The sequence below is a fragment of the Dryas octopetala genome, chromosome 1, assembly GCF_963921425.1.
Source record: "Dryas octopetala chromosome 1, drDryOcto1.1, whole genome shotgun sequence".
NCBI classification, from domain to species: Eukaryota; Viridiplantae; Streptophyta; class Magnoliopsida; order Rosales; family Rosaceae; genus Dryas; species Dryas octopetala.
Window position 1 is genome coordinate 16,187,778 of NC_141366.1, and position 22,868 is coordinate 16,210,645.

Here is a 22,868-nt window from a genome sequence, read left to right on the forward strand (position 1 = left end):
AGTTGGCAAACAACACGTTTTCTTGTTAGTCGACTTTGCGTAGTGTGAACACAAATTTATTTTATTAGAAAGCTCCATATGTCTATTCTAATTTTCTACATCATTTAAATGTCAATGTGGATGGCCAAAATTCCAAGACAGATTTCAACATATGGATACTATATTATGGTGGAAGAGCAAATTAAGCAAAGCAAGCAGGCAGCATATTTTATTCATAATATTTGAATCCGATGCCGACCTATCAGTCCAAAAGTTGGAACATTTGAGCCACATCAATTGATCATGGTGATAGTGCCATATTTCAACATCATTGACATAATGACATGTTGTTAATCTTTGAATTTTGAGAATTAATTAATAATCTGAGTAAAGCTAATTTGGTTGTCTGTCCACACCGAAAATGACAGGGCCATGAATCAAACTAGCCCAATTTGTAAAGGAATGATAAATTAAGGTGTAAAGCAAAGTCCAAACGTAGATATGGGGTAGCTTGATGTACTAATTGTACATTTTGACAGTCCTTGTCTTGAATGTGAGAATGTCATAATGTGCTGATCGAATGTATTGTAAGGGATACATTCTCCATTTTTACACGAAAATATGATATGTTAGATAAATAAATAATTATTTAAAAGTGTGTTTTATATTTATAATTTGATGATATAATATGTAAGATTATTATTATTATTATTTTTTAAATTTAGAACGAAAATTTTAAATTTGGTACATCTTCTAAGTGAGTAAAGATAAAATTAATTTCACAGCGAAAATATAACACAACAAATTTATAATATATAAGTGAGTAATTCACTATTAACAACATCGAATCCTGATAAAACCCCACACCTTACCTTTCCAGGATATTGAATCAAATTTAATTATAAACCCACACTAGTCCGTTGCCAATAATAGACATAAATATCTTTGGACACTAGACTCAGATTAAAAAAAAAATTAAAATGTCATTTTATGATATCTAGTAGCAACCATATTTGTCCACGATAATGGTGAGAGACCTCAAAAATCTTATCGTTTGGGCTTTAGTGTCCCATGCGTGGTGTGACATATTTGGGCCCTTGCTAAGCAATCCCATGCGTCAACTTCTTAAACGCCTGTTACACTCGCAGCATCACAGCCCTGTAACACGATCTCATCCGTTGCCGATCTAATCCAACTATGTCCTAGCTGTCCCCCTTTAATCCCCACAAAGCACGTAGCCAACGCTCTGTCCACGCGGTCACAACACATCAAATGCCTTTCAGCCCTAACAAAACCCCCCCCTTTTTTTTTTTTGGGTCAGAAAAAAATAAAAATAAAAAACACTTTCAACTTCCAACCCAACTTTGTCGGAGTCGGACCCACCCCACTCGTTTCACTTCAAATCTCCAACCCCATTCGCCCGTGCTGTCCACGCTCCACTACCACGCGTGGGACAAAACACCCGCTAAATCCACAAACCGCAGCAAGTAGCCGTTGGAAATCTCACGTGGCCCCTTGCCGACATCGAACGGAAAGAAACGATGTAGTTAATTCGGAGGACTAATTTTGACTAAATCCAGAAATTGAAAGAAGAAGCAAAAACCGTCTCTACCATCAAAACCAGCACCAACTGAACTCCAAATTTTCCCTTTTCCCAAACACATTTTTTCTCTGTGAATTTTCTTTTCCACGAAAAAACAAGAAAAGATTATACTGCGCTTGGATCGTTCCTGTATTTGGACAGGGATCGTTTTGCTTTATTATTCCACTCATTATCTGCTTCTCTCTCTCAGTGGCTCTAATCAAAAGTTGCTTAGTAGTGGCAGAGTTACAGTAGCGTGAGGTCTAGGTTTCCTGGAAAGGAATGTGAGGAATTGTGCTTTCTTTGATTGGAATTTGAAGCAATCCAAACACTCCCTAATTCAACTTTCCGATCCGTATTCCCTGGTTTGTTTTTCTTTCTTTCTTTCTTTCTCTCTTTCATTTTATTTTTTTCCTCTGTCTATTATTATTAGTTCTAGGGTTTTCTGTGAGCCAAATTGTGAAGTTAGCTCTCTCAGGTTAATAACTTTACATGGAGTTTCAGTTATTTTATTGAGCTTCATTATTATGTTCTTCATGCTTTTTCTTTATCTTTATTATAAATTTTTTTTGCTTAAGTGTGTCTATTAATAAGCATATGGAAATTTCTGGAATTATGTGCGGTTGAACTGATTGTTAATTTTCTGTGTAATTTGGTTCTAAGGAGACGGTTTTACCGGGAAATATATTTTCTTAGAAACAAGTCTGGTGTAAATTCCAGGTGCAAAGGGATAATATATGGTCATCCAATGATTATTTCATCACTTTTGCTTAAGACTTTGAAATTGATTACTTCTTTGTGAAAAATGGGAAACTATGCTAGTCTTTGATATAGAGGCTGTAAAAGGAAAGAAAGATGGGAGTTTATAGATCTAATAGCCTTTGTTGATAAGTGCGCGTTTGGTTGTCTCAATTGAAATTGAATGGCTTCTGTAGCATGTATAGTTTTCAAATAGGCTAAATTTTTTACTGTAATGAGGGGATTGGGTTGTTTTACAATTTTCATGAAATGCTCATGGTTCTGAGGTTGTGAAGAATTGTGTTCATGGTTTTTTATTCTAAGCTAGTCCCTTCAATGGTGGTGAATTGAAAATGGGGTAATTCGACGCACATAATGCTAGGGCAACCTATAATGGTGTATATGTACTGTATGGAAGTAATACCAGCATTGTAGTTTCCTCTGTTAGATATTAGAAAGCCATTATAAGTGTTTACATTTGCTTATGATTTTGTGCTTCTGTATTGGTTGTGTCATATGATATTCCCCTAATGTGGATATTTATACTCATTTTACAGGTTAATGCATTTGTCTTCGTGAACAATATAAATGGCTACACTCGGAGATATAGGGGTTGGAGCAGCCATCAATATTCTCAGCGCATTCCTTTTCTTCATAATATTTGCCTTTCTTAGGCTTCAACCTTTCAATGACAGGGTGTACTTTCCAAAATGGTATTTTAAGGGAGTAAGAAACAGTCCCACACACTCTGGCGCATTTGTGCGCAAATTTGTCAATCTGGACTTTAGGGCATATGTGAGGTTTCTGAATTGGATGCCAGCTGCATTGAAGATGCCGGAGCCGGAGCTTATTGATCATGCAGGATTGGATTCTGCAGTTTATTTACGGATATACTTGATAGGGTAGGCTGCAATACTTTTCTTTTCCTTTCCTGTTCTTTTATTTTCTTATGTACCTAGTTACCTACTTGCTTATTTTGCTTTTAGTGATGGAAAGTTATGCTGCTTACTTTTACTTATACTTCATAGGCTTTGTGATAGAAATTAGTATTACTGTCCACTTGTCATATGCTTTAATGCTTGTCACATAAGAATGTTGTGCTTCTAAAGCATTTTTCTCCATTTTGTTCCAGAAAGAGTATGCATTTTTGGGCAACCTTCCTAATCATGAATAACTAAGATTGTCAACTCACTTTATGCTCTCCCTACAAATGCAAGAATTGACATTCATTGATATTTTTTTTTTCAGTTGAACCCTACCTCCCCACCCCCCCTCCCCCCTGAAACCCTAATTTCTCCTCTGAAACCCTACCTATTGCTACTTTCATTCTTTGGCAAGGCAGAAGAATGTTCATCAGAAATGTTAAAGGGATGTGTGTAAGATGCCCCTAGAATCTTCTTTGGAAGTGCATGATTATTGTATTCCCTTTTATTTTGAGGTCTCCAAAAATTTCTATATTTTAAAATATAATATATCCTGGTTACTATATGCTAACTTAAAAGTTTATATTTCCACAATGCTCCCTGCTTTTCTTTTAAGGAAAGAAAAATATTACTATGAAGATATTGTTTCACCTGAATGTTCATATTAAGATGTTGTATTTATTATGTTAGCTTATGTTGATTATTCTATTCTCCTCATATTCTTGCAGGCTTAAAATATTTGTTCCTATAGCACTCCTTGCATGGGCTGTTTTGGTACCAGTCAACTGGACAAATAGCACTTTGGATCTAGCCAAGCTAGCCAATGTTACTTCTAGTGACATTGATAAGCTCTCAATTTCGAATGTGCCAGATAAATCACAAAGGTGAGAAACCTTCTTTCTTACCTATCTGTTTTAAGTTGTCATTTCTAGATATTTATGACACTTATTTGTGTCTAAGGGAACTGTACCATTTGTATAAAACATGGCCCTTTTGTATATTTAGAAACATAATAAATTTTGTCATGTGAACATTTATTTGTATGTTATGTTTCTTATCTATTTTGAATTGCCAATAGAGATATTATGACACTTGTTCATGCGTTGGCAACTGTAACATTTTTGAACAACGCACGGCCCTTTTGGGTATTTGGAAATTAATAAATTAATATCTATTTGTTTTGCTTGTTTCTGTACTCTTATTTTATCAATATTATCGATGTTATTGGCATTTAGTTCTACTGGACAATATCAATCATTATTAAATTTAATTCTGGTTGAGTATGCTCATTTTTCTTATTAACCATAAGTACAATAATCATGCAATTCTGTTGCACAGATTCTGGAGTCATATATTGATGGCTTATGCATTTACGTTTTGGACATGCTATGTGCTGATGAGGGAGTATGAGACTGTCGCCACAATGCGGTTGCATTTCCTTGCAACAGAAAAACGCCGACCAGATCAATTTACGGTGAGATTTACTCTGTGCCTTAATATACTAGATCAGATTAATGTATGATTAAATAAAATACATGACGTAGTGTAATGGAAGTTAGTCATGTGGTACTTTGGTGTACAAAGCATTAGATGTTATGTGGCGGTTGTGGTAGATTATTATTTGATTTATTTTCTTGGAGTATTTGTAGTGATGTCAATTGTTTGACATACTAAAAATGAATCTGCTAAATTGATCAATGCTCACTTTTATTGATTTCTGTCTTTTGTGATAAGGTATAGCTGTAGGCATCATTTGGGCTTACATGATGTGATAATTTTTAAAGTTATGCTATATTGATACAAACAACTCTATGATGCCATGCTTATTGACCAAACTATCTTTTGGATTGATTGTTCACAGGTCCTTGTTAGAAATGTTCCATCAGACCCAGATGAATCTACAAGTGAGCTTGTGGAGCACTTTTTTATGGTCAACCATCCAGATCACTATCTTACTCATCAGGTTTGTTCCTGATAACAGAAGATGTATTCTTATGCAGAATAAAATATAAAATAGAATTACAATCTTTTATGGAGCCACGAACCCCTACGTGCTTAAAAGATTTCTAATTGTATTTATAGATTAGTGTTAATAATACACTTCTGTGAGATTTTTACATGAGGAGAATTTCTTGGATCAAAATCAATAATGTGGTAGATGCAATATTTTTATCCTTGTACTTTCTGGTGTTTCTGTGTGGTTTATTTTTCATGAAGAATTACTTGTACACTTCCTATGGAATAAGTAGGCAGTGCTTATGTAATACTTCCATTATCTCTACTTGGATGGTATATATTTTTGAATCATGTCCATTTAATTAACCCTTGCACTGCACAAGCTTCTCCAATTATATTAATTTAATCCCATTTTAAAAATTATATGCAGGTGGTATGCAATGCCAACAAACTTGCGAAACTGGTAAAGAAGAAGAAAAAAATGGAGAACTGGCTGGTCTACTACCTAAATAAAAGTAATAGAAGTAAAACTTCAACGAGGCCCATCATGAAGGTACATAAGATGCACTCATATGTTTTTAGGAGCTAATAATGCTTCCAGTGTTTAAAGTTGCTATTTAACTTTTGCTTTAACCTGGATTGTGCATATGTTACTATCAGACTGGTTTTCTTGGGCTTTGGGGAAATAAAGTTGATGCAATTGAATATTATCAATCTGAGATTGAGAAATTGTCAAATGAAGTAAGTACCAGTCCTTGAGTTCTTAGTCAAATTTCTACTTCCAGGGTCTTGGTTGATTCAAATGCATTATTTTTTTCTCTCTCTCAGATAGCCGAAGAAAAGGAGAGGGTTGTAAATGATCCCAAGTCTATCATGTCAGCCGCCTTTGTTTCCTTTAAAACTCGATGGGGTGCTGCTGTTTGTGCACAAACTCAGCAATCAAGAAATCCAACTATTTGGTTAACCGAATGGGCTCCAGAGCCACGCGATGTATATTGGCCAAACCTGGCAATTCCGTATGTTTCACTCACAGTTAAGAGGCTAATTATGGGTGTTGCGTTCTTTTTCCTCACCTTCTTTTTCATGATTCCCATTGCATTTGTACAATCTCTTGCAAGCCTTGAGGGAATTGAGAAAGCAGCTCCAGTCCTAAAGCCCATTGTAGAAGCGTGAGTTATCTCATCCTTGAACCTTTTAACTTAGAATATAGTTTGCATTAGCACTAATTATTAATATACCCTGATTCATATGCAGGAAGTTCATTAAGTCAGTAATTACAGGTTTTCTACCCGGGATTGCATTGAAGTTATTTCTAATCTTTCTGCCAACCATTTTGATGATCATGGCTAAATTTGAGGGTTTTACATCTATATCTTCTCTTGAGAGGAGAGCAGCATCTAGATACTATCTCTTCATTTTTGTGAATGTATTCCTTGGGAGCATTATTACTGGAACAGCTTTTGAACAGCTAGATTCATTCATTAACCAATCAGCAACCGAGTACGTAATTCTTGAAGATGAATTGTTTTAATTACTGTTCAGTGTCTCTAATTTTGGCTATGTGATCATATGTGCATAATTGCATGCTTGGTTTCGTTTGTTGGCCAGTGCTCTATAAAGTGCCTTGTGTATTTGTATGTGCAAGAGGTTATAAATTGATTTTCCTGGCTCCAGGTGTCATGGCTTAATGTAGATATTATTGTAAAATAATTCTTTAAAAATTGTCACTTTTAAATTAGGTGTGCATCTTCCATCCAAAACACTATTTGGTGTGGAACCATAAAGGTTCAAGGTAATTAGCACCAAAAAATAGAGGTTCAAGGTCAGTCGTGGAGTCTTTTTGACAAGGAGAAAACTTGTGCTAATGTGTACAAAACCTGGTGAAGTTGTTTTCAGATACAGATATTGTGTTTACAGTTTTAGACTGCTTCCAAAGTTCCTAGAAATGTTCTATTTTAACCTCCCATAAATTGGCAGTCATGTAGTCCTATCTTGACCATATCAGATTTTTCATTTTTATAATGTGACTTAGATATATGTGGTGACTGATCAAACTTTACAATGTCAGTTATTTTTTGTTTGAATAAGACTATATAATCTTTCTTTGTCATGATTTGGATTATGAAAATTAAACTTTCTTTTTTGGCAGGATTCCAAAAACAATTGGTGTTGCAATCCCAATGAAAGCAACTTTCTTCATCACTTATATAATGGTGGATGGCTGGGCTGGTATTGCTGCAGAGATCTTAATGTTGAAACCACTGATAATATACCACTTGAAGAATTTCTTCCTGGTGAAGACTGAGAAAGATAGGTTGGAGGCAATGGATCCAGGAAGTATTGGTTTCAACACTGGAGAGCCTCGTATACAGTTCTATTTCTTACTGGGCCTTGTGTATGCTTCAGTGACACCAGCTTTACTACCGTTCATAATTATTTTCTTTGGCCTGGCTTATGTTGTGTTCCGTCATCAGGTAAAGAGTTGCTATCTTGAATATAAAATTTCACAGATAAAAGATTATGTTTAACTTACATATATACATATCCATGCCTACTCTAGGTGTCACCAGCGTTCCATTTTCTGCTTACTGCTCAACTAATGGAATAATTATATATATATATATATATTTGTATTACTTAACCAGTCTAATTTTTATGGTCCGAATGCAGATCATAAATGTTTATAACCAGGAGTATGAAAGCGGTGCGGCATTCTGGCCTGATGTCCATGCTCGTGTTATCGCTGCATTGGTTATCTCACAACTGCTTCTATTGGGATTGTTGAGTACAAAGAAAGCCGCTCAGTCAACGCCGTTTCTCATTGCACTTCCAGTACTGACCATATGGTTCCATAGGTTCTGCAAAGGTCGTTATGAACCTGCATTTGTTAGATTTCCACTACAGGTATCTTGAATTTCACTTGTTTCGTCTTCAAGCAATGACTGCAACTTATCGTCTCTTTCAGTTCAGTTTTTTTTTTTTATACTATGTGCATGAACTCTCTCTCTCTCTTCTCATTTTTTTCCTTTTCTGGGGTTTAGGAAGCAATGATGAAAGATACTCTGGAACGTGCAAGAGAACCAAACTTGAATTTGAAAGGCTACCTTCAAAGCGCATATATCCATCCAGTTTTCAAAGATTGTGAAGACGATGATTCAGACCATGACTTGAATGACAAGTTTGAAAATGAGAGCGTGACTGTGCCCACTAAACGTCAATCCCGGAGGAACACCCCAGTGCCTAGCAGAATGACTGGTCGATCCTCGCCGTCTCTGCCTGATGCTGTTGAAGAACATCCACAGCTGCCTTAAATTGCAAGTGGGAGACATAAATTTTAGCTGTAAATTTGATCCTTACAAGGTTGTACAAGTGGAAGATAATGGCACTGTAAATTAAATGAGCTGATAAGATGCATAGAGAGGACAGAGAGAGTGGGAGTGAGTTCTGAGTTTTGTTGCAGGTAGCTGAAAGGTTCTCTTGATTCGTATTTGCCTCAAGGCTGGTGTAAAATGGGGAAACCAGTTTTTTCACTCTTTTCTGTTTACAATTGTGTAATTATGTAATTCTGATTTCTAAACTGGTTTGTAAATTGACAGATCTACTTAGATATCATATAATGGAAGAATGTGTTTTCTTTATAACCATGGAGTCTAACTATGTTCTTGGAGGATTTATATGACAATTTGTATTTGAGTATGGCCCAATTGTGTGGATCAATCAAATACTGAACCTTGTCCTTACCATTGTAACCAAGCTGCACTTGTTGACCAGCATCCAGTCAACATTGCAGTCAACACTGAAATATTGTCACCAGCATCCAGTCAACATTGGAATATTGTCATATTGCCCATTCAGATTATCTGTAAGACAGTAACATAAAAACGTGGTTCTCTTTTATTTTCTGGCGAGTAAAAGTACTTATAATTTATAAACCAAAAAAAGAACGAGGGCAAACCCATACAAAGCTATATTGTTGGAGCCTGACTTGGAGGATTTACATGACAGTTTGTATTTTAGGATGCCCTAATTGTGGATCACTCAAATACTGACCCTTGTCCTTACTATTGTAACCGAGCTAGACCTGTTGACCAGCATCCAGTCAACATTGGAATATTGTGATATTTCCATGTTTACTGTGCAACTGTTGAACACTATCCTTTGAGGAGCCAGAGAAATCAGTAAAAAGTAAAAAGAGCTTTTTTTTCTTTTCTGACAAGTAAAAGAACTTTTTGTTTTTCTTTTCTGGCAAGTAAAAGAACTTTTTTTTTTTCTTTTCTGACAAGTAAAAGAACTTGTAAGCCAAAAAAGGAAGCAGGCAAAATCATACAAAGGAAGCCAAAGCTCAAGGACAACCAGGCCCATCAAACGAGTAACCACCAGAATCACAAACAAATAGCCAAACCACGAGGGAAGCGCGCTTTAGAGATCAGATACGCTTTAAAAGAGTGTGATATCCTTTCCTTAAAAGTAGAAACGTATATAAAAATTCAATAATGTGAGCAATCAACATATTATCACCTTATCACTCTTTTTAAATAACGGGAGAGAAAAATGGAGAAGAACTACTTGTATTGGTGGACTCTATCTCTATCTATAAAAGTAGTATACAATTTGATACCAAAACGTAGTATTTCTAGTATTACTCATAAAAAATTGTAGTCCCCACTATAATTCTAAATTGTTGTATTAAATTTGGATCTAAATAATATGACAGTGAACAATGACATATATAATGACACATTTTTTGCCTTAATATTATTCATTCATTACACTATATTAGTATGTTACGTGATATAACATAATTTAAATACTTACTTTAACAAACCCAAATACAAAAAAAAAAAAAAAACTAAACTAGTTAACTTAGCCAAAGAATAGATAAAAAAAGAGTAATTATGGTAGGGTCGAGTTAATTACACTTACACTCCCTGAAGTTTATTATTTTTTCACATACACTCCCTGAGATTTCAATAATTACACATACACCCCCTGAGGTTTCAAAACTGTTGCATATAACCCCCTATAATGAGACGAAAAATGATGAGAAATTATGTAAAAATACATGCTAATGGATGAAATGGCCTAATAAGATTACTCAAGGTGTAATGTCTAATTTCAATATAAATATTTTTTTTTTGTTTATTTATTTATTTTTCTTGTAGGGGATTATATGCAATAGTTTTGAAACCTCAGAGGGTGTATATGTAATTTTTAAAATTTCAGGGAGTATATGTGAAAAGACGATAAACCTCAAGAGGTGTGAGTGTAATTAACTCTAGGTTAATACTTAATACATACCAAACTTTGGCCCATAAGTTGTTTTAACTGTTAATGGGCCCAAACCCACAGGAAATAAAAAACTAGATGCTTTCCAAATCCCACGGTCTGACACCACTCTCTCTTTCCTAGTCTTTTTAGGTGAGACCGTGAGGGGCTCTATAATACTTACTGTCTTTTCAGCAAAGTCCTATATATACACATGTAATATGTTCCACCAAAGTCTTCCTCTTTACAAGTCTTTCTCTCTCTCGCCTTTCAGTTTCTCCTTCGATCCTGTTTCCCGCATTCTGGTTTCTTTCCCCGTCTATCTTCAATCTGTTTTTTCCAAAACCCGATTTAGAGAAATTCGATACAATTAGAGATATTCGATACAACCAACATTGAAATTCGATACAATTAGAGATATTCGATACAACCAACGTTGGACGTCAATAAAAACCAGTTCCAGCTGAATACTTGGGTGTCTGGGTTCTTAATGATCTTTAGGTCAGTCCCAAACTCCCAATCCAATGTTCACGTCTCGCCCTTTTATCATATTCATATAATTCATTGATGTTTTTTTCTTTCTTTTTTATTTTCTGTTCTGTTTGCACTTACAATAGAGGAAAAAAATATGGTTCTCTGAAAACAGAAAATTGTCATACTGGGATGATTTCAATCAAGGTTTTATGGGATGGGGTTGAATCAAGGGTTTATGGGGTGGGATTGAATCAAGGGTTTATGCCAATGAACCCGAATTGTGGGTTGACTTAAGTCAACCGAGGTATTTGTTCGTTTGTTCTGCGTTGACTCACAAGGGTTGGAATTTGATTTCGAATACATTGTTGAACTGTTTGTATTAAGTTTCAATCTTTTTGTTTTTGTGGAAAATTTTCCCGGGAATATTTAGTCACGGTTGTGCTATGCTTTTTGCATGCAATTGGCATTGTTTTTTTTTTTTTTTTTTTCTTGGTAGGAATTGGCATTTTTTTTCGAATGTAGAAATTCATCTTGATATTGCACACTTGCTGTTTTAATTTTTTCATCCTAAGAGAAAACAATGGACATGGTTGATATGCTGATTGAGTAAATTAGTTTTTTCATCAACTAATATAGAATGTTGATTTTGAGTACCACCACAGTACTGGTTATTTACCTCAGAATCTTTCATGTTCTATAGGAAATGAGGTTGGAAGTTTTGCTAGTAGAGCAAGGACGGTTTGGCCAGTATACTGATAACAATGTCCATGAACCTAAGAGAGAAATTTCAGAGTTCCTGCAGCATGGAAAGGAAGAAGACAAGTCAGAAGTGGATGGGAAGGACAATGATTGCTCATTGCCGACTGGAACGGAGTCTTTGTCTAAGAAAAGACGGGTTACTCCAGAAAAAGGATCTTCAAATGGCAAAAGAATTTCAAAAAAGCGACGGACCTCCCGAAACATGGTAGCAGGTTATGGAGATGAGTTTTGGGATGAATTGGAGCAAGATGGTGAAATGATGTTTCTGATTAAGGCAAAATCACGGAAAAGGGGAAGTCTCGACCAAGAAACAACCAAAGGAAGTTCTTCAAAAGATGCAAGAGTTAAATATGAGTTAAGGAATACTACTACTTGCTATACCTCATCTTCTTCACCACCATCTTCGCCTAATTCATCAGTTTCAGTTTTAAGATGTGATGGTGATAATGATGGTAGATGCACTTCAAGATATATGAAGGTATTCATATCTCTATTTTTGCATCTCCCCAAGATTTGTATTTTATTTTTCCTCTATGCTCGAAATAAGTTAGTTTAACTGAAAAATTGTAAATCTCTTGCTCGAAGCAGGATAATGTAGAAGTTTACTTGAAGTGTCATCAATGTATGAAAGAGGAGAAAAAGAGCATTATTTCTTGCTCCAAGTGTCAAAAGAACTCTTATTGTATCCGCTGTATCAAGAATTGGTATGTATTTTACACAGATTCCACCTCTTTTTGAATTTGTAATAAATCATTTTAAATGTAACGTGGTTTCTTTTTCTTGTGCATATAGGTATCCTCACATGAAAGTAAAGGCAGTCAAGGACCTTTGTCCATTTTGCCGCGGGAATTGCAACTGTAATGCGTGCCTGCACTCAAGTGGGATGATTAAGGTTTGTTTTTCGTGGAATTACAAAGCTGTGTTCTCTCAGCATTGCTCCATCTAATGAAAAATATCATTTTTTTTTTTTTTGAACTTCAGACACCAAAGAGGGACATAAATGACCGTGAAAAGGCTCAGCGTCTGGAATATTTAATTTGCTCCATGCTTCCATTTCTAAAGCAATTTTCTGAAGAACAAACAAAGGAGATAGAGATTGAAGCAAAAATTCGAGGTATAAGGTTTTTGGCCTTGGTTTCAGTTCTTTAGTTTGAAGTGAGGCACTGCTAACAAAAACTGTTCTGTCAGGAATTTCACCTTTGGAAATTGAAATACCACAGACCCTCTGTCACAATGAGGAGCGTGTTTATTGGTAAGCATCTCTTCTTTACTAAAGGGAAATATTATATGATTGTTTTGTCACTGTCTAAATATTACTTTTCATGCTTGGAACAGCAACCATTGTGCAACTTCAATTATAGATCTACATCGAAGCTGCCCAAAATGTTCTTATGAACTCTGTCTAAGTTGTTGCCAAGAAATTCGCCAGGGATGCCTTTTAGACCGTGGAGAAGTGAAATTTCAATACAGGAGTAGGGGTTATGGTTACATTCATGGTGGAGATCCATCACCTGAATGTTGTCCCTTAGAAACTTCAGAGGATCATATTGAGCCTTTGACTGAGTGGAATTCAAATGTTGATTCTAGCATTACTTGTGCTCCAAAAGAAGTGGGTGGCTGTGGTGATTGTGTGTTGGATCTCAAGCGAATCCTTCCATGTCAGTGGATCTCAGATTTAGAAGCAAAAGCCAAAAAATTATTAGAGATTTGCCTATCCGGACATGCTACTTTTAAGCATGATTGTGCAGAAACTAGAAGGGATATGTTGCGAAAAGCAGCTTCTAGAGAGGGTTCTTGTGACAACTTCTTATATTGTCCAGATTCAAGTGATACTCTGAAAGAAGGAGAGCTTTCGCACTTCAAAAAACACTGGGTTAATGGTGAACCAGTTATAGTTCAAAATGTGCTTGAGCAAGCAACTGGTTTGAGCTGGGAGCCAATGGTCATGTGGCGTGCTTTAAGTGAAAATATGGATGCAGCTAGTCCATCACAATTTTCAGAAGTAAAGACCATTGATTGCCTGGCTGGTTGTGAGGTTTGGTTCTTCAACAGTTTCACTCTTGGCAGTCTTTAACTTTCTGGCAAAGAAAATTTCTTTTTCAATCCTCTTATTTGAATATGTGCTAAGTCAATAAATTTCTTTTCAAATCCATTTATTTTATTATGTGCTAGATCAATCTGATTTGTCATTTCTTCTTTCTCAAGTTTATTTCTCTTTTCACTTGGTTTTTCCAGCACATATTGTGCTTCTAATACTGATTTTGTGAGTTTTTGCAGGTGGAAATCAGTACTCGTCAATTTTTTAAAGGATACACTGAAGGGCGAATGTATGAAAATTTATGGCCAGAGATGCTTAAGCTTAAGGATTGGCCCCCTTCTGATAAGTTTGATGATTTTTTACCTCGTCATTGTGATGAATTTATCAGTGCATTGCCATTTCAAGAGTACACAGATCCTAGAGCTGGGATTCTCAACCTTGCTGTTAAGTTGCCACCGGGTGTCTTGAAACCAGACATGGGTCCAAAATCATATATTGCCTATGGGTTTGTGGAAGAGCTTGGAAGAGGGGACTCTGTAACTAAGCTTCATTGTGATATGTCTGATGCGGTATGCCTTAAAAATCTGAGATATTATGTGATATGTTCATAGCTTGTGTTGAACAATGTACAATTTTGCTTCAAGTTGCATTATTGGACAACTTGGATTGTCCAAATTCTTATGCATCTAAAAACTTTTTGGCAATATTATGACATGTTCTTTCAATTTCTGTAGGTGAATATTTTGACACATATAGCAGAAGTGAAGCTAAGTGATGAGCAGCAATCTGCAATTTTGGGGTTAAAAAAATTGCATAGGGCCCAAGATGAGAAAGAGCTTCTGGATTGGGTGAATTCTCACAAGTATCAGGCTGGACAACAGGGTGAACAGACAGAGGAGAGAGAAATCCTAGTAAACAAGCACTCTTCTGAAATTAATGAAGAACTCAAGCTTCCAGAAAATGAGCAGCAGCCACATGGACCCAATCTTTCTGGTTCCTCCACAGAAGCCGTGGAAGAAACAGGCGGTGCTTTGTGGGACATCTTCCGGAGGGAGGATGTTCCTAAGTTAGAGGCATATTTGAGAAAGCATTATAAAGAATTTAGGCACACCTATTGTTCTCTAGTTGAGCGGGTATTTATTGTATCCTCAGCTTGCTTTAGTCATTGCATGCATGCAAGAGTTCTGATATATTTTTTGCTTTTGTTTTTGGGTTCAGGTTGTTCATCCGATTCATGACCAAACTTTTTATTTAACATTGGAGCACAAAAGGAAGCTGAAGGAGGAATTTGGTATGTACCTTGATGCAAGCATGTTAATTGATATAACTTGGATCGTTAACTCTCTTTTTTGGTCGGATGGATCATTAACTAACATGCTCTTATATCACGCTTCTTAGGTGTTGAACCGTGGACATTTGTACAAAGACTCGGAGAGGCAGTATTTATTCCAGCCGGATGCCCGCACCAAGTCAGGAATCTCAAGGTCCTATATCAGTTCAAACTTTTCTTCAGGCTTTCCTGAATGCCAAAGGTTTTTTATTTTTCCTCTTGTATAACTCATCTAAATATTATGTTTTCCAACCCTGCAGTCATGTACAAAAGTAGCCGTAGACTTTGTATCTCCCGAAAATGTCCATGAGTGCCTCCGTTTAACTGAGGAGTTCAGACAACTTCCTAAGAACCATAGAGCCAGAGAAGACAAACTTGAGGTATTATCTTCCCCATTGCTCTCCCTCTCACTATCCTACTTTATGTCTTCTACTAAATTTGTTTGGGTGTTATCTTTTTGTGGAACAGATAAAGAAAATGATACTTTATGCTGTTGACCAAGCTGTTAACGAGTTGAAGAGCCTTTCTACCAACCCAAATTTGAGCGTTTAGGGAGCTACCCCAACTATGCATATTTATTTTCTCGCAATACTGATTTATTTCACCATGGCTGCTGCTGCTGAGATCCTTAGCTTCTGTAAAGTATTTGTTGAGGAAAATTTTGTAAATTGAAAGAGTTCTCTTTGCGCTCCAAGTAAATTGAAGCCATGATCCTTGATGTAAAGCCAAAATCTTTACCTTGGATGATCCCATTGTTTTGGTCATTGTAGCTTTCGTCTATATGGTCTAAGTAGTGTTTGATTCCTGAAATGAACATTAGAGATGAAACTAAAATAGGAACAGAATGTGGGAACAGTTTAAATGTAAAATAAGAAGAATTGAGAATTGGTAAGAACCTAATTGATATTAGATGGTTATTATATCCAAACCCCATAAACTTGGTGAGTTAGGTTTCATAATTTCCTTTTTTAATTTAGTTTCTTAACCCCAAAGAAGCTTAAGGATTTAAGTATTTAACTAAAAGCCAGTTTGATATTGTTATGAAGTAAAGTAATCATCACTTACTTCTTTTAAATCCTAAATAGACCAGCTCTTTTTGACCCAACACAACCTCAATTTAAAGCTACTTTTTTCTACCTAATCTCAACCCCAAATTGGCCCTAAAAGATAACTATAAAATGTTTAGGAAAAAAAACTTGTATGTAATATAAACACTTTTTAACCCTTAAATTTTTTCGATTGACAAAGAAATTCTTACTATAAACAAACTCTTATCTATCTATATAAGTATTAGAAGAAAAAAAAAAAAAAGCGGTGTATAAAACTATTAAAACCAACCAATTTCATTTTAAAGGGAAAAAAGAGTAAAAAAATTGAACACATTCAATCATTCGATTTAATAAGAAATTATCGTGACACCATAACAAGAGAAACTTCCTTGTAACAGAGATATAACTGATTTGGCATTCTAACTCAATAACATGATATCACATATACTCTTATATTTCATCACATAAAATTTTCTCCAATTTCATAACAAAACTTATTTCATGGGATGCCAAGTCAGCCTCTATTCCTACTATAGGTAAGTTTTTTCCTACCATAACACTGTGAAATGTTTATCAATTCACTCAAATTATAACATATACAATTATTAATATCTAAAACTCTAAACCTTTGGTAACACCACGCCCATATGCCATGTGATATTAACTATTGAATATGTTATCTCTCACTTGTCCCTTATGTTAAGGAAAAATTATTGTGTATAATTGTTACACCGCCATGTAGTTTAATGAATATACGTGTTATAATATAGGTAGACAACATATTTATATTTTTAAGGTATAATATTATGACGAGATTACGAGTATACTGTATACACAATAACCAAGTGATGGTGTTACAGTTATAATCAATAATTTTTCCTAAGGAAAAAGTCCCTTATATAAGTCAGATTGTATAAACAATTACTTTCCAAACAAAACGTCAAAACAAAAAAACAATTGGCGCATGCAAATATCTAAACTATACAAAAAAAAAAAAACAATTGGTTTGCGCAAAGCTTGCATACTAATATCTACTATAACATTATATTAAACCAAATTTAATTTTATTATAATTAAAAATTATTCGGTCATTTGATCATTTAAACTATGTAGATACACTTTGTCCAATAAAAATAAAATGGTGTAAAAAATTTTCGATTTAACAGCTCTGGTCATTATGATGTCCTCATTTTACTTAAATAAAGACATTTTCATTTGAAACTTCCTACTAATACATAAAACATATTATAATAAATAATAAGGTTAATTAGAATTTATACCCTCAAACTATTGGGAGGTTCTCACTTTAACCCCCCCCCCCCCCCCCCAAAACTAATATTTTTGACAATTAACCCCTCATACCATGTTTTATCAAACAAAAACCCCAAACTCGTCCATTCTCCATCAGTTTTGCATATGTGGCACTCAAAGAGAAGGCCACGTGTACAAAATAACGGCTCATTTGAATTTTTGATGGAAAGGTGTTATATGTTTAACGGAACATAATCTGGTGGATAAAGTGTCAAAAGATTTAGATTGAGAGTTAAAAAGTGCAAACCCCCAAATAGTTTGGGGGATAAATTGTAATTAACCCTAAATAATATTGAAATGTATAAGAACGAATAGTAATTAATAGAAGAAAAAAAAAGATTTTGATATGGAAGTGGCCTGGGATTCGAACTTGAGACAGGACCAATAACTAGTTGGCCAAAAATATAAAAAAAACATATATGAACAATAGGAAAAGAATTAGAAAAATCTTGCCTGTGAAACCAAGAGTAGTACGATAGCCACCTACACCTCGAATTCAAGGATGTATGATCTGTTATACGCATTAATGGATCAAGGATGTATGAACAATTAAGAGTTAATTACACTTACACCCCATGAGGTTTATCATTTTTTCACATAAACCGGCTGAGGTTTTAATAATTACACATACACCCCCTGAGAGGTTTCAAAACTGTTGCATATAACCCCTATAGTGAGACGAAAAATGATGATAAATTATACAAAAAAGCATATTAAGGGGTGAAATGGCCTAATAAGATTACTTAAGGTGTAAGGTCCAACCTCAATACAAATATTTTATTTTTTGTTTATTTATTTTTTTCTCTTATAGGGGGTTATATGCAATAGTTTTGAAGGCTCAGGGGGTGTATGTGTAATTTTTGAAACCTCAAAGTGTATATGTAAAAAGACGTTAAACCTCAGGGGGTGTAAGTGTAATTAACTCGAACAATTAAACATGGTCAAATGCTACAAAAGAGACTATTGATCAATAGATGCCCTAGGATGTATGAACTATTTTCATGAAATTTCCTATGGGCTCATTTGACACTGTTTTTATAACTGCCAAAAGAGATTTCAGATTAATAAAAGCGATTTTGATTGCGTTTAACAGAAATGAAAGTATTTATGAATTATAAAAGCGTTTTTAAATGGTTTTTTGAGAAGCATCTGTCAGGTCCTTCCTCATGAAGTACTTCCAAGTGCTTTTGCATGAAGTACTTGAATTTTTTATAAAAATCTGTATGTGCTTATGAGCATATGTGCTTATGAGCAAAAGCGCTTCCAGAAAAGCGCTACTAAACTAAGTGCTTTCTAAGAAGTAATGTCAAACGAGTTGTATACATTTAGTATATAAAAGAAGCTTCGAGTGAGAATGCTCTCATAAAAATGTGAATCTTCTATAGGATATCGCCTTTAAAGATATCCCTACACAAAAGAAAACACAGTTAAATCGATAATTGTTTGGTTATTTAAACTATTTTGTAAATCCTCCAGGCAAACTCGGCTTCGAAACTAAATGGCCTCTTTTGGTGCATAAGATATAATTGGATATGATAAATAACTAAATTCATGTGTATTCAAAGAATAAATTTTTAACTTTAAAAAAAAAAAAAAAGATGTATTAAAATAAACTAATCATAAATGAAGACTTATCATAAGAGCAAATGATGAGCCTGACCACTTGACTAAATCATCGTTAGTGATAATGGGCTGATGTTATACAAGAATGATTCTGATGACCTGCAAGTTCATGCTCATATATTATAATAAATAATATTTAAGTATACAAAAACTAAAGAGTAAATATATATATATATATATATATATATATATAACATAAGAGGGATATAAAGAGATATTGCCTTTAAAACAAAAGTAGCACAGATTGTAAACTTTTTGTAGAAAAACAATGTTCGTATATTACAATTGTACAAGCAACAAATAAAAGCTGGTAATGAAAGGCAGTTTTGTTGAAGGAATATGTCTTTCAGAATTTGGGGTCTTTGGTACTTATAAAAAGGGGTTTTTGATTTTTTTTTTTTACAGGCCTAAAATTCTTTCTTTCTTCTTCCTTTTCTTATATAGTAAGATGGATTATATATAAACAAGTCCTTTAGCCTCGTGAGGGCAGATAAGATGATATAGATTAAAATTATGATAGGTTAAGAATTCGTTTCTCTCCAATATTAAAAAAATTTATAGATGATATAAATTTATTTAAAAAATTAAGAAAAAAAAATGTAAAGAATTGCTTCCATAAAATAATCTTCTCCTATTGTGCTGGTGTATTTGATTCCTTACCTCACTTGGAATCCATGAACTAAAACCCTTTCCAACAACCATGAAAACATCTTTTGATGCTGTTGAAGATCTCTCAGGCATGGATTGGGCAAACTCTCTTATTAAGTTAATAACCATCAACCATGAACCATTCAAGAGGAGAGCACATAGTTTCTTCACCTTCCTCCTATCTCTAGACATCTTCAAAAGGCCACAAGAAATATGCTTGGATTGGAGAAGAAATAAAATTGAGCCATTGGAATGCCAAGAGATTAGGGTTTCATGGTGATTGACAAAGAATGCCAAAAGTAAAGGAGGTAGGAAGTCCTTTTTATAGTGTGATTGACATTAGGGTTTCATGGTGATGGTGTAAATGACAAAATTACCCTTTCTCTAGAATTCAATAAAGGAAGTTGCATGAATCATGGCTACTTATTAGGGACTGAATCCATACCATCCCAGGTAAGATTGTCGTGTCCACCAAACAAACTTTAAACTTTTTTATCAATCACAATCATGATTAAGATATTCTCAAAATTAACAACTTAATTCATATTTCCTCTTAAAAGAATAATCTAGTAAAGTTTGTGCATCTGAAATTACATTAAAATAAATAAAGAAAAATGCTAATTATCTCTACATTTTTTTCTAAAATTTTGCTTCCAACTTACGTCATGAGAAAGACTACTTGAATGTCACTAGTGGTACCCATGATCACTTGAGAAGAGTAAAATTGTGAATTCCCACTACACCACTTAGTCATTTATGATATTCAAGTACATATAATATATTTATAGGCATACTAATACTTGAAATATCATAATCTATAAAATTATAATTGGTATTCTACATCATAACTTTATACCCTAAACCATAAAGTCTGAAATCTTATACTTTAAAAATTAACCCTATAATATAATAATTTTAGTATATGAACTATAAATTATAGTTTTAGACTTTTTGTAATATTTTTACAATATAGAAACTATAAATTTTATAAAATATAAACTAATAATATTTTTAGAGTTTTTGCAATGATAATATTTAAATAGAGATCTAAAATAATATCTTAAAAAAAAGGAATGATATATAAAATATATTTAATTTTATAAATTATTATATTTCAAACATCCCTATACCTATAAATATATTGCATGTACTTAAATATCACAAATGGTTAAGTGGTATAGTGGGAATTCACACTTTGACTCTCCTCAAGTGGTCATGGATTTAAACCCTAGCATGTGCAAAAAACATGTTACATCTTTTTTATTTAATATATATAACTTTTATATAATATATAATATATAAAGATATATATATATATAAATAGTTTGGTCTGGCTTGTTTTCTTCGTCAAATCGATTTTGTCTGCCATTATGTATGTTTTTTGTTAGCTAATGGAGAAATTTGAAATGTTTTATAGTTCGTGGACCAACTTGAAATGGACCTTATAATTGGTGGATGTAAATGTACTTAAGCCTATATTTTAACTCTGAGATTTTGAAAATCCAAGAATTAAAATCTAACATAAAGCCAACAAACCAGTATCGAAGGCTCAAAGAAGAAGCAAAATTGCACTATCAAGTGCTTAACGCTTGGTATACGTGAAAAAAAATAGAAACTAATGCACTAACATTATGTAACATGAAATTGTTACAATATTATTGAAGTTTATTTAGAATTCTGAAAGTCACAAGACTTTAGTCAATAAAATATAAAATTAAAGAATATGAATGAAAGTCTCCTTTTTGTGAAACAAAAACCCTACTCAATTCTCTCTTTTGTCTAGTCTTTCTCTTTCCCTCCTCTTTCCTCTCTTCTCCCACTCCTCCTGTCACCCTCTCCTCCATTTATCTCTCTCTAAAAATCATCTCCTTCTCTCTTTCTCAGTCTGCATATCAATGTGATCCACTCATCCTCATTTTCCACACTTATACTCACTTTATGTCTCCTTATCTCTCTAAGATTGGCATAGATTGCTTTTCTTGTGTTGATCAACGCACACGGGTAAAAGAGGCTCCCGAAACCCCTAACTTATATGATTTTGTTGGTTTTGGAATACCCATTTGTTCATTATGTTGTTTTCTAATATGTTATGGAAATGCCATAAAATTAGAGGGGTGAGAGATATTGTAACAAAGAAGGTTAGCATTACTTTTCAAATTCATTGCTTAAATATTTGGAGGTTTTGAAGTTCCAGCCAATACACATGATTTATCTCAATGAAATCATGGTTGCCAATTGGTTAGTTGATAAAGATTAAAAAACCAGTGAAACTATATATGATTGTTCAGATTTTGAGTCGGTGATGATGAAGATTTCAATTTCTTTTCTTTTGGGATTTTGGACAGGTGAGTATGTGATATAGATTTCAATTGAAGAAAAATGATGAAGAGAGGAGAGAGAAATGAGAGAAGAGAGTGACACAAAGAGGGGGATGTGAGAAAGAAGATAGGAGAGAGGAAAAAGATTGATGGGTGATTTACCGTGATTCTTTACTTATTATCTAAGGTTTTTATTTTAAGTCACTTAACTTTAAGGTACTGACAATTCAAAATATTAACAAAAAACACTCAAATCCACAAATTTAATTTGCAAGTCACATTCTAAATGCCCAACATTCAGTCGCCTATGACAATGACAAAAAAGCACACGCCAAATAATAAAAGTTTCAAGCATGTCCCTGCTAATCTTTTCTTCAATTGCGGGCTGTGAATACAAAATAAAAAGTGAAACTACTCCAAGCCACAACTCACCATGATCAGAAACCACCTGAAACTGCAATCTCATCTCCAAGATCAAACTGAAATTGCTACATAACAACAAATTTAAGATTTCCGGGACCTCTCATATTCAAATTGGTATAACAAATTTGAAAATTCTGAAACTACAATTGGAACTGCACCTAAACCTGCAACTGAAACTGTACCTAAACCCGCAACTGAAACTGCACCTAAATTCGCAATTGCAACTGTAGCTATAACAACAATAAAATGTGAAAAATCGATTTCAAAATCAAAATCAAAATCAATACGAAAACAGAGGCCACAAACAAAACGACATATGTAATTTCACAAAGCAATCTCGCGACCAACAACACATCCTTTGTGTGAGCTCTACCTTTGAAGAATGAGTTCAGCTTTGACGACGATCTATCCTCTATCGGCAGCGGAGCATAATATTCTAGGCCGTGATCCGC

At 34.2% G+C, this 22,868-nt stretch overlaps 2 protein-coding genes across 3 annotated transcripts; both read left to right on the plus strand.

Moving 5' to 3' along the window:
- The first annotated feature begins 1,344 nt into the window (after window positions 1-1,344).
- Window positions 1,345-8,819, plus strand: LOC147298511 (hyperosmolality-gated Ca2+ permeable channel 1.2-like). The gene is made up of 12 exons (XM_086237698.1): window positions 1,345-1,926; window positions 2,857-3,201; window positions 3,951-4,106; window positions 4,561-4,696; window positions 5,084-5,185; window positions 5,609-5,731; window positions 5,839-5,919; window positions 6,007-6,347; window positions 6,433-6,678; window positions 7,328-7,652; window positions 7,849-8,082; window positions 8,220-8,819. The coding sequence occupies exons 2-12, from the start codon at window positions 2,888-2,890 to the stop codon at window positions 8,487-8,489; spliced, it is 2,328 nt and encodes a 775-aa protein (XP_086093824.1). The 5' UTR covers window positions 1,345-1,926; window positions 2,857-2,887; the 3' UTR covers window positions 8,490-8,819.
- A 1,880-nt stretch (window positions 8,820-10,699) lies between these two features.
- LOC147298512 (Transcription factor jumonji (jmjC) domain-containing protein) lies at window positions 10,700-15,808 on the plus strand. 2 transcript variants are annotated; one of them, XM_086247534.1, is made up of 13 exons: window positions 10,700-10,944; window positions 11,618-12,154; window positions 12,262-12,380; window positions 12,469-12,568; window positions 12,658-12,790; window positions 12,865-12,928; window positions 13,012-13,711; window positions 13,954-14,283; window positions 14,449-14,847; window positions 14,933-15,005; window positions 15,113-15,198; window positions 15,305-15,424; window positions 15,513-15,808. In XM_086247534.1, the coding sequence occupies exons 2-13, from the start codon at window positions 11,621-11,623 to the stop codon at window positions 15,594-15,596; spliced, it is 2,742 nt and encodes a 913-aa protein (XP_086103660.1). In that variant the 5' UTR covers window positions 10,700-10,944; window positions 11,618-11,620; the 3' UTR covers window positions 15,597-15,808. The 2 variants fall into 2 exon arrangements, with proteins under 2 accessions (XP_086103660.1, XP_086103666.1); XM_086247540.1 differs by having other exon boundaries at window positions 12,265-12,380.
- The last annotated feature ends 7,060 nt before the right edge of the window (window positions 15,809-22,868 follow it).